Source organism: Salvia hispanica, chromosome 4 (assembly GCF_023119035.1).
Source record: "Salvia hispanica cultivar TCC Black 2014 chromosome 4, UniMelb_Shisp_WGS_1.0, whole genome shotgun sequence".
NCBI classification, from domain to species: domain Eukaryota; kingdom Viridiplantae; phylum Streptophyta; class Magnoliopsida; order Lamiales; family Lamiaceae; genus Salvia; species Salvia hispanica.
The window spans coordinates 19,317,431-19,327,392 of record NC_062968.1 but is presented as its reverse complement, the minus strand read 5'-3'; the positions used below and the strand labels follow the sequence as shown (position 1 = coordinate 19,327,392).

Genomic DNA, 9,962 nt, shown 5'->3' with positions numbered 1-9,962 from the left:
GTAAATATGTAATCAATGTCATGTACTTAGTCGTAGCAGTTCAAATAAGATTACAACAATCTATTTGTCTTATGATTCAATATAACCAGCAACTCCACTGCAAAACAAAAACAGAGGATGATCAATTAGCACAATATAGAAAAGCAAAGGGTTTAAAGTGTAAAGGTGCTTCTGATCTATGTTAAATCCTTAACATGGCTAAATGAATGACTATAATTGATCCTATAGTTTTTGAAGAAAAATAGAAGCCATTGGAAATTACATGAAATCCAGAGGTCACAAGATCGCCATGCAGCAAATAGAAGCATACCAAGTATAGCTGAAAAAAAAACAACACTCCAATACTTTTGCCAATGCAAAGCATCCATCCAACAACCGACTTTTCTTCCGTGCTTCCAAAAACTCAGCCAACATATAATTTTTCAAATCACAAGGCAATTTCAGATAAAACATATAGTAGTACTATATCAGGAACTTTTATTTCAATAAACTATTTAAACTGAAAAAAAAATGCTCACCTGATTGGTAGAAAATTCAACAATGTGTTGAGCTGAAGGTTTCACAATAATCTCATTCACACTATCAGATGCTTCAAAGTCTCCTTTGCTTAGTCCACCATATTGTGATGGAGTTTCCTCAACAAAAATATATCTGTTCCCACTTCCCACAAAGCTCTCATATTCAATTTTTAATAATAACTACTCATATATATGCAAAAAAAAAAATTAACAGTTCATGAAAAATCAATGTAATGTCAAATAATTCATACCTCTCAACGATCTCCATCACCATCATTGCCATATTGTGTTGTGAGCTAGCACATCATCTGCACGTGCGAAGATGTGATCCCAATTACTAAATAATCAACCTATAAAATGCAGGTTGTTTTAGCCTAAATAAATATCCAAACATGTATAATCATGATCTAAAATGTACCTCAAGAATGAAACCATTGGGTATTTTCCAGAAATGAAGAAGATCTGAAGTGGTATGTTTTTCTTGTACCACTAGCACTTGTATGGAACGAGACAGTAAATTTCTTCACATTGATCAAAGGGTTAGTATGAAGTACTTAACACACAGATACTAGTAGACATATTCAAACATGTGTAATCAAGAGCACTAAAAATGTACCTCAAGAATTAAACCAGTGGGTATTTTCCAAAGATGAAGAAGATCTGGAGTAGTATGTTTTTCTTGTACCACTGAGGCAGTAAATTTTGCATCAAGAGAATAGCAGGGGAAACTCATAACAGGAAAATAAAAATTGCATATGAAAATGATAAGGAATAGATCAAGTTTCCCATGGGAAAAAGATGGTGCAACTGAAATATTTTTTTGCAGAACTGAGGCATGTGCACATAATAGAGAACTAATGTAAGAATTGTGACCTATTTAGTTCAAATATAAGATGATTGTAGCAAATATATATTTACCTCATCTTTATGATTGATTACAAAGGAGCCAACTTCAACATAATGACTAGCATTAGAAGAAAGCAAGAAAGGTCCATCCGGAATCCAGTATGTCATTATCAGATAACCTTTCTTCGCTTGATGAGATGGATACCTAGTCAAAGTACAATCTCACACATGATCAAAATAATAGCAACAACACATAAAAAATTCTTACTTTTTGATCCTGCATCATTTGAATATCAATCAAAATATGTAAAGTACTATCTGTAAATGCTAATCCATAACAATATAGTCCATCTATTTATAATTCAGCTAACCATGATAGCCAATAATTACAAAATATATTTAACTAACTAGGATAGACTGTGTATGAACTTCATCAACTATGACATGAACTGTTACCATTTCAATAGAGAATAGTATAGAAAAGACAAAGGAAGATGAGGATTTGATACATACATGCCAATTTTATATTGCATTTCACGAAAGGAACATAACGATCTACTATACAACATAAGCATTTTAGGTCAGTCATTTACACAAACAATTGATGTGCAATCAATTTAACTACTCCACAAAAGAATAATTTCAAAATGCAGAATGCAATAAATTCAAAATATACAATTTTAAAATGAAAAGTGTTAACATTGCAATCAACAACAACAATTTAGCAATCAAAATTTACCTGAAGAATGTGGACAGGATGAAATAGAGAAGTTGGAAGTGCATACGTAGTGAAGCGATGATGTGAAATCGCGGATGTACGCCTTCGATTTGATTAGGGGATGTGCAATGAGCAATTGCTTGGAGAACGAGCGGTCCGATCACCGTGATGTTTGATTCCAGAGCTTCTCCGGCGATCATCATCAGATTTACGCTCAGCTTGAGCGATCGTTAACGGCAGCGGCGGAACGGCGGCGACATGCGGCTGAAATGCGACGGCAAAGCTAGGGCTGCGACATTGAGGTTGTGTGGAGGAAGGGAGAGAAGTGATGGTTAATTAGAGAGGGTTAATTAGATCGTAGAGGGAGTGGGAGAACTTTAATGTGCCTCTAATCAATCTAATTAAGGACACTTCTATAATGTGTCTCCAATGCTTTCTTGAGTGAAGGACGCTTTTATCTGCGTCTCAAATTTTAGCAATTCTTGGAAAAATTACAACGCAAGGAATTGCGTCCTAAAATCTGCGTCCTTATTGATTGCATTTATTGTAGTGAGTCAATAGTGACAATATTACACCCAATATTCGGTCGGTTTATAACAAGATTCGGTTAATTGATGCATAAACTTGTTAGTTACGATAAAGTAAAGATTTAGATGAATTAATTGACTTATTTTGATTGACTAATGAAGAAAGAGATTTCAACAAAAGCGAAGAATGATAGTATTCACCAAAGTTTGTACTCAATACTCGATTACATCTAAATCATCTTTAAAAAAAAGTAAAGAGCTTCTTAAGTTTAAACTTTGAATTATAATAATAAAAAAACACATGCTATAAAATTAGTAATAAAAATTAATAAGAGAAAATTTCAAACTTAGTAGGGAGTATAACGAAACACGATTTATCCGCGGCCTAAACACTGACGGTTACAGTTGCTTCGCAACTACGCAATGCTAACACGTGTCGCCGACTTTGTTATTTAAAAGCCACCGTGTCCCACACATGACCACTTTCCCAATTCATTCCAAAATCTCCTCAAAATCACCGCTAAATTCTCAATCATCACTCAATTTCAAATTAAAATTTTCAGCTCCTCATTCAGATTGTTTAGTCGAATTCGAAATAAAACTTTTAGCGCTCTTGATTCAGATTGTATACTCAAATTCGAAATAAAATCTCAGCTCCTAGTTGAGATTTATTTTTGGGGGAAAAAGGTTGTGAATTCTCCAAAAATTGAACTGATTTTTTTGTTTGACTGTAATTTTCCGGAGGCGGAGCGCCACCACCATGGGCGGTTCACAGAGTCGCGAAGGGCTCGAACTTTCCGATTCGGAATATTCCGATCAGGAGGAGGAAGAGGAAATCCAGGAGCACGCAGAGGATCGCTCCCCACAGGTCAGTGCAAAAACCCTAGATGAAGTCGATTCAAGGCTGCAGGCTTTAAAGCTCAAGTACCCGAGTAATGCGTCTCCGTCGCCTCGGAAGCCTAAAGTTGACTTAAGGAACGCCGTTAAGCTTTACCTTCACATCGGCGGCAACACGCCCAAGGCGAAGTGGGTGGTCTCTGAGAAGCTTTGTTACTATAAATTTGTTAACAAGTTGAAAATCGACGACGAGGACGAGTATGATGAAGACGAATTGCGTCGTGGGGAAGGATTTTGGGTTTTGAAAATTGGGGAGAAGATCGGTGTTAGGGTTTCCACGGATTTGCAGATGAAGTTCTTCGGGGACCAGAGGAGGGTTGATTTTGTGGATAGAGGCGTTTGGGCGTTGAAATTTTTCGTGGATGAGGAGTATAGGGGTTTTGTGACTAAATTTCAGGATTGTTTGTTTGAGAATGTTTATGGATTGAGAGCTACGGAAGAGAACAAATTGAAGATATATGGGAAGGAGTTTATAGGTTGGGTGAAGCCAGAGGAGTCGGATGATGCAATGTGGGAGGATGCAGATGATGGTGAATGGAAGACTCCAGATAAGAGGCCGGTGGATTTCCCGGAGAGGGAGAGCCAGGATTTGTTGGAGGAGTTTGAGGAGGCGGCAACGGGTGGAGGGATTCAGAGCTTGGCTTTGGGGGCATTGGATAACAGTTTCTTGGTTAGTGATTCAGGAGTTCAGGTTGTCAAGAACTTTAGTCATGGGATTCATGGGAAAGGGGTTTATGTCAAGTTTGATGACAATAACTTGGGATCGAGTTCTGGAAACTCCGCAACTCCAAAGAAGGGGCTTTTAATGAGGGGAGAGACGAATATGATGCTGATGAGTCCATTGAAGGGAGGGAAGTCACCTACAACTGGGCTTCGCCAGTTGGATATTGAGACAGGGAAGATTGTCACAGAGTGGAAGTTTGCAAAAGATGGGGTTGATATCACTATGAAAGATATCACTAGTGATTCAAAGGGTTCACAATTGGACCCTTCGGAATCGACTTTCTTGGGTCTGGATAACAACAATCTGTGTCAGTGGGATATGCGGGACAGGAAGGGAGTGGTTCAGAAGATCACAGATACCAATCCGCCAGTGCTGCATTGGACCCAAGGTCACATGTTCTCGAGAGGGACCAACTTTCAATGTTTTGCAACGGCTGGGGATGGTTCCATTGTTGTTGGGTCGCTTGATGGGAAGATTAGACTGTACTCAAGGACCTCGATGAGGCAGGCGAAAACTGCATTCCCTGGCCTTGGTTCGCCCATAACATCGGTTGATGTTACTTATGATGGGAAGTGGGTGTTGGGTACCACAGATACGTATTTGATCTTGATATGCACTTTGTTCACGGATAAGGATGGTAAGACGAAAACTGGCTTTTCTGGTCGGATGGGAAACAAGATTCCAGCTCCGAGGTTACTGAAGCTCACTCCTGTTGATGCACATCTGGCTGGAGATGGTAATAAATTCCATGCTGGTCATTTCTCTTGGGTAAGTTACTCTTGCAGATATAATGCCTTTTAACCCTTTTGATTATAAATGCATTTGTATGACTTACATGCTTGAGTATGCATCTGCTTGCAAATAGGCATAGCCCTTCAATCCTTATATATATGCTATTTTTGTCTGTTATGTTAATGTGCTGTGTATTCCCATATAATCCTTTTGTGTTATCACATTTAAAGTAGTTGATCTGTTGGACTTGAATCTTCTTTATGATTAGTTGTTTGCTTGTTACGATTTATATTGATATTGCACACGGATGCCCTGTTTGATAGACCTCGTCCATACTGCTTAATCGTGATCACAGAATCTCCCTTCCAAGGGAAGCCTTTGGTCAAATTCTCAATAAGCATGTGGTTTCTTCGTTTGTGAATTTTGATATTAAAGCCATAGATAATCAAGTTAACCATATCAACCACTTGGTACATATATGTATGTGCGTGTATTCTACCCTGCAGTTTGGTTCCTTTAGAGATTGCAAACTAAGTAATGCTTAAATTTCTTCATTTTATTATGTGATTGAATGCAGTGTTTGAGTTTTGGTTTTGATTATGTCCTTTGAATTGAATGCGTACTTGTCGAATTTGTCAGGTTACGGAGAGTGGTAAGCAAGAAAAGCATCTGGTTGCTACGGTGGGGAAGTTCAGCGTGATATGGAACTTTCAGCAGGTGAAGAACAGCGCGCATCACTGCTACGAGAAGCAGCAAGGGCTCAAGAGCTGCTACTGCTACAAGATAGTATTGAAGGACGAATCCATAATTGAGAGCCGGTTCATGCACGACAAATTTGCAGTGGGGAGTTCCCCTGAAGCTCCGCTGGTTGTGGCGACTCCGATGAAAGTAACTTCCTTCAGCATGTCTGGGAAACGAAGATGAGGATGTTGTTTGGCTTAGTTGGTTGTTTAATTTACCTGCTCCATAATATGGTTTGGTGTGTAGAGATGGAGATGTGGTTTTATTTTCATTTCATTGTTGGGGTATTTAGAGTATTTTTTTTTTCTTGTAAAGGGGATTGATTTGATTCTTCACTATTTGTTTCTGTGTATTTCCCAAGTCCAAACTGTCCAAATTGAAGTATTAGGAGAAGTATGATTTGGATGTTTTGAGTTGCAAAGCTGTTGCCTCATTTGGCAAGAAACATGTGTATCTCAACAGACCAAACAAGAATTTGAAATGATAGTGAAAATTTCAAATATGTAACCAAAATAAATAAATAAAATATAGAAATGAGGATGATGAAATAAATAAATATTTCTAGAAATTTAAAAAAAGAAGTCAAATAAAATTAAAACATTATTCGCGCCAGGTAGGGGTCGAACCTACGACTTTCTACTTAGGAAACAGACGCTCTATCCACTGAGCTACAGGCGCTTGATGTTTGTCATAATAACATTTTATTTGTTTAATCCACATTAAAGATAATTCTACTTTCATTTTAATGAACCATACAATACTCGTAGCATTTATCTGAAGAGCACTCTTCTTCTTGGAAGGAATTATTTTGAGCTGGAGGGTTTAATAGAAATGGAAAAAGAAAGAAAAGAAAATGAAAATATGGAAAAATAAGATCATTTTGATTGTGGCTCATAAATATGACTAAAAATAAGAGAATTTTAATATGTTTTGACGGCTATCTTATTTATATGCCAAACTCATTATGCATTTGCACAATGAAAAATTACACTAGACTAGCATACAAATTATCACATAAATCAACTAGTTATTTCTCCATTATACTTCACCACGACGCAACATTAATATTAAATTGGGGAATTTAAGGTGGAGAAAAATGGGATTTAACTAAAGCTCAAGGCTTAGTCAATTGTTATAGCAATCTATCTTCAAGCATAGCCCCTCATGCACACCATCCCCCCTAAATCCATGTCCAACTTCCCCATTCCATATTCCACCATTTCTCTCTCTCCAACCTCCCTCTCTCCCCTCCCTCGCCGGAAACTTCCTCCATCTCCGCTGCCATGTCTGCCGGCGTCTTCCTCCTATGGCTCGTCAGCATCCCCCTCTTAATCCAGGCTGCACGACAACCTAGAGGTTCGTTCTTTACACGTTGTATAAATAGTTGTGCAAAAACATCCGTCATCAAAATAAATCATAAAATAATTTCCTTTCAACATTTCGAATACGAATTTTAGAGAACATAGCCTACATAAAAAAAATTCGTATGTAGAATTTGATCCAAATCTTGTTCAATTCTACACATAGATTACCTCATAAGTTGCGGCGCTACAACCGAAATTAAAGAAGGGGCTCTAACATACATTCCCGACAACGATTTCATCTCTAGTGGCAACACGACAACCATACAACGGACCGACATCTTCCCTCGGCTGCAAACCCTTCGATTCTTCCCAAACGCCCATGCCACAAAGCATTGCTACAGTTTCCCAGTGATCAGGGGCTCCAGGTATCTCATCAAGACCGTATACTTCTATGGGGGTTTCGACGGAGGAAGCGCGCCGCCAGTGTTCGACCAGATCATTGACGGCACCAAGTGGAGCACTGTCAACACGACGGAGGATTTTGCTAGCGGGGGATCGTCGTTCTACGAGGCCGTCGTCGCCGCCCAGAACAAGATCCTGAGCGTATGCCTGGCTAGGAACCAGCACACCCCTGCTGGTTCCAGCCCTTTTATCTCGTCTCTCGAGGTGCATTACCTCGAGAGCTCTGTCTACAACTCCACCAACTTCGACAAAGCGATGTTGATGACAGTTGCCAGAAGTAGGTTTGGCTCGCATGACGATGCCATCATTAGGTACTTTTAATTTAAATGATAAATTACTTCCTCCGTCCCAAGATATTAGAGCACAGGAATTTAGGAGATGTTGTTTAGTGGTGTAAGTGGAGTTGGTAGTAAAGTAAATTTTTACCATAAATAGAAATGACTCAAATATGTTGAGACACCTCAAAAAGAAATAAGGGTCTAATATTTTGGGACGGAAGGAGTATATCAAATCAAACATCACAACTGTCATGTCAACATCTTTCCCCTTTGACTAATAGATTAAAGTCTCTGAGGACTTTGCAGTTACCCAGACGATATTTTTAACCGGTTCTGGGAGCCATACAAGGACGAGAGCCCGTTCGTGACGAGCAACTCGAACGTGACAACGACGTTGTTTTGGAACATCCCACCACAAAAGGCGTTTGCGTCGGCCCTGACAACGAGCCGGGGAAAGACACTAACGCTGAACTGGCCGGCTTTTCCGCTAACAAGCGGGCTCTACTACATCGCGCTCTACTTCCAAGACAGCCGAAGCCCGAGCCCGTACAGCTGGAGAGTTTTCGACGTTCAAATCAACGGCCACTTCTTCTTCCAACAAATGAACGTCACAGAGACCGGGCAGGGCGTGGTTGGAACCAACTGGCCTCTCTCCGGAAAAGTCGTGATCACCCTGTCTCCGTCTCCGAGTGCTCCGGTGGGGCCACTCATCAACGCCGCCGAGATCCTCCAGCTCCTGCCCTATGGAAACAAGACTCTCACTAGAGATGGTATGTTTTTTAGTGAAACTTTTTGTGTTTGGTGAAATGTGATGATTTGGAAGTATGAATGTCAGCGGCGGCGATGGAGGAGTTGAGGAAGGAGTTGGTGAATCCGCCGGAGGATTGGGCGGCGGATCCTTGCATGCCGGTGGGGCATTCATGGGGCGGCGTTCATTGCACCAGCACCGAACCCTTTCGTGTTGTGTCTTTGTGAGTTTGAGTTTCAATTCACAATGTTGAATGAATGTTGAATTGTAAAGGATTTTGACCAAGTGTGGATGTAGGAATCTAACCGGTTATGGATTATCTGGGAAGTTGTCTCCGAGTATATCTAGATTGACTGCAATCCGGCACATGTAAGTTTTATCGCAAAATCATGAAGTTTGATCAAGTTCTGACTAGTTCCGTAACTTTAAAATTTGGTCGAGAAAACTACGAAGTTTAACATTGTTTGTCATTATTGCATGGCGAAATATTCAGGAGGCCTACGTATATGACATATTTGTCTCAAATTGATGATGTTGGATTAGTAGGTGATAAGTGTGTTGTCAAATTGAAAAAGATTCTGAATATGAACATTCGTGTGGAGATATAAACCCAAATTTTGTGATTTTTTTAATTGATTTTGAAAGTTGCTTGACGGACCATAAGTTAACCAAATTTCATGATTTTTTTTTCCTATTTAATGACCTTTTATGTGATTGGGAGGTGATGGTGAGTGTGCAGTTGGCTTGGAGACAACAAGTTTCATGGTGTGATACCTGATATGAGCCCCTTGAAAGCTCTAGAAACTCTGTGAGTTGTGGAAATTCATTCATGAAATGGTGATTAGTGTTTTATTTGCGTTTATGCAAATTGTGACAAAATTTATTGTGGAAAAAGGCATTTGGAGAATAATCAGTTTGAAGGACCGGTTCCTCCTTCCTTGGGACAGCTGCCGAATCTTCACGAAGTGTAATCTTCTCATCTTCATTTGTTACTCTAAGTGGAACATATCTTATTCGACATGAAATTTTATGCAATGTTGTTTTGTATATAGGTTTCTCCAGCACAACAAGCTGAATAGTAGCGTTCCAGAGCCTCTCACCAAAAGAGACGGTCTCAGTGTCCGGTAATTCTCTCTTTATCTCTCTAGATTTGGTGATTAATCTGCAGAGATGTAATGCATATATGGTCTCATGATTTGATGATCAGACTAGCCTAGGAAAATGCAGCACTTCAAGGAGATGTGATGATGAGCTGAGGTGAAATCAAGAGGGGGAGATTCTTGCTTTAACTCTATTGGAATGGAGATATGTACAGTGTGTGAATATATATTTGCTTGCTATTTTTTACAATTTCTTCAATTATTGACAACATATTTATACAAAATCGCACTTAATTGCTTCAAAGTCAACGTTGAGCAGAAAAAATGCAAAAAATAAAAATGAAGAATGTCGTGTAAAACGCCACGG

At 39.3% G+C, this 9,962-nt stretch overlaps 3 protein-coding genes, 1 long non-coding RNA gene and 1 other non-coding gene across 7 annotated transcripts; 2 read left to right on the top strand and 3 right to left on the bottom strand.

Annotated features, from left to right (window-relative positions):
* Window positions 1–33: 33 nt before the first annotated feature.
* LOC125217982 lies at window positions 34–992 on the bottom strand. 3 transcript variants are annotated; one of them, XM_048119567.1, is made up of 5 exons: window positions 937–992; window positions 770–826; window positions 519–660; window positions 263–392; window positions 34–97 (listed from the first exon to the last, which is right to left on the bottom strand). In XM_048119567.1, exons 2-5 carry the CDS (start codon window positions 799–801, stop codon window positions 51–53), a joined length of 351 nt encoding a protein of 116 aa, XP_047975524.1. In that variant the 5' UTR covers window positions 802–826; window positions 937–992; the 3' UTR covers window positions 34–50. The 3 variants fall into 3 exon arrangements, with proteins under 3 accessions (XP_047975524.1, XP_047975526.1, XP_047975525.1); XM_048119569.1 differs by having other exon boundaries at window positions 263–319; XM_048119568.1 differs by having other exon boundaries at window positions 519–651.
* Window positions 989–2,479, bottom strand: LOC125217983. Its single transcript, XR_007175854.1, has 4 exons — window positions 2,150–2,479; window positions 1,437–1,569; window positions 1,135–1,205; window positions 989–1,039 (listed from the first exon to the last, which is right to left on the bottom strand). It is a non-coding gene; the product is annotated as an uncharacterized LOC125217983 (long non-coding RNA).
* A 660-nt stretch (window positions 2,480–3,139) lies between these two features.
* On the top strand, window positions 3,140–6,110 carry LOC125221847 (protein CYPRO4). The gene is made up of 2 exons (XM_048124140.1): window positions 3,140–4,998; window positions 5,602–6,110. The coding sequence occupies exons 1-2, from the start codon at window positions 3,370–3,372 to the stop codon at window positions 5,884–5,886; spliced, it is 1,914 nt and encodes a 637-aa protein (XP_047980097.1). The 5' UTR covers window positions 3,140–3,369; the 3' UTR covers window positions 5,887–6,110.
* A 198-nt stretch (window positions 6,111–6,308) lies between these two features.
* Window positions 6,309–6,381, bottom strand: TRNAR-CCU. The gene has a single exon. It is a non-coding gene; the product is annotated as a tRNA-Arg (tRNA).
* Window positions 6,382–6,908: 527 nt separating this feature from the next.
* LOC125218260 (probable LRR receptor-like serine/threonine-protein kinase At1g67720) lies at window positions 6,909–9,855 on the top strand. The gene is made up of 9 exons (XM_048119896.1): window positions 6,909–7,059; window positions 7,231–7,780; window positions 8,054–8,517; window positions 8,583–8,718; window positions 8,793–8,864; window positions 9,235–9,303; window positions 9,391–9,462; window positions 9,548–9,619; window positions 9,703–9,855. The coding sequence occupies exons 1-9, from the start codon at window positions 6,987–6,989 to the stop codon at window positions 9,710–9,712; spliced, it is 1,518 nt and encodes a 505-aa protein (XP_047975853.1). The 5' UTR covers window positions 6,909–6,986; the 3' UTR covers window positions 9,713–9,855.
* Window positions 9,856–9,962: the final 107 nt, after the last annotated feature.

Excerpts from the sequence above, each read along its gene's own strand:
- LOC125217982 (XM_048119567.1), bottom strand. The coding sequence starts at position 801 with ATGGCAATGATGGTGATGGAGATCGTTGAGAG. Across the intron at positions 393-518 it reads TTGAATTTTCTACCAATCAG|CACGGAAGAAAAGTCGGTTG; the intron begins GTGAGCATTTTT and ends AGTTTTTGGAAG. Across the intron at positions 98-262 it reads TTGTGACCTCTGGATTTCAT|TGGAGTTGCTGGTTATATTG; the intron begins GTAATTTCCAAT and ends TTTGTTTTGCAG.
- LOC125221847 (XM_048124140.1), top strand. The coding sequence starts at position 3,370 with ATGGGCGGTTCACAGAGTCGCGAAGGGCTCGAACTTTCCGATTCGGAA. Across the intron at positions 4,999-5,601 it reads ATGCTGGTCATTTCTCTTGG|GTTACGGAGAGTGGTAAGCA; the intron begins GTAAGTTACTCT and ends CGAATTTGTCAG.
- LOC125218260 (XM_048119896.1), top strand. The coding sequence starts at position 6,987 with ATGTCTGCCGGCGTCTTCCTCCTATGGCTCGTCAGCATCCCCCTCTTA. Across the intron at positions 8,518-8,582 it reads CAAGACTCTCACTAGAGATG|CGGCGGCGATGGAGGAGTTG; the intron begins GTATGTTTTTTA and ends TATGAATGTCAG. Across the intron at positions 9,304-9,390 it reads TTGAAAGCTCTAGAAACTCT|GCATTTGGAGAATAATCAGT; the intron begins GTGAGTTGTGGA and ends TTGTGGAAAAAG.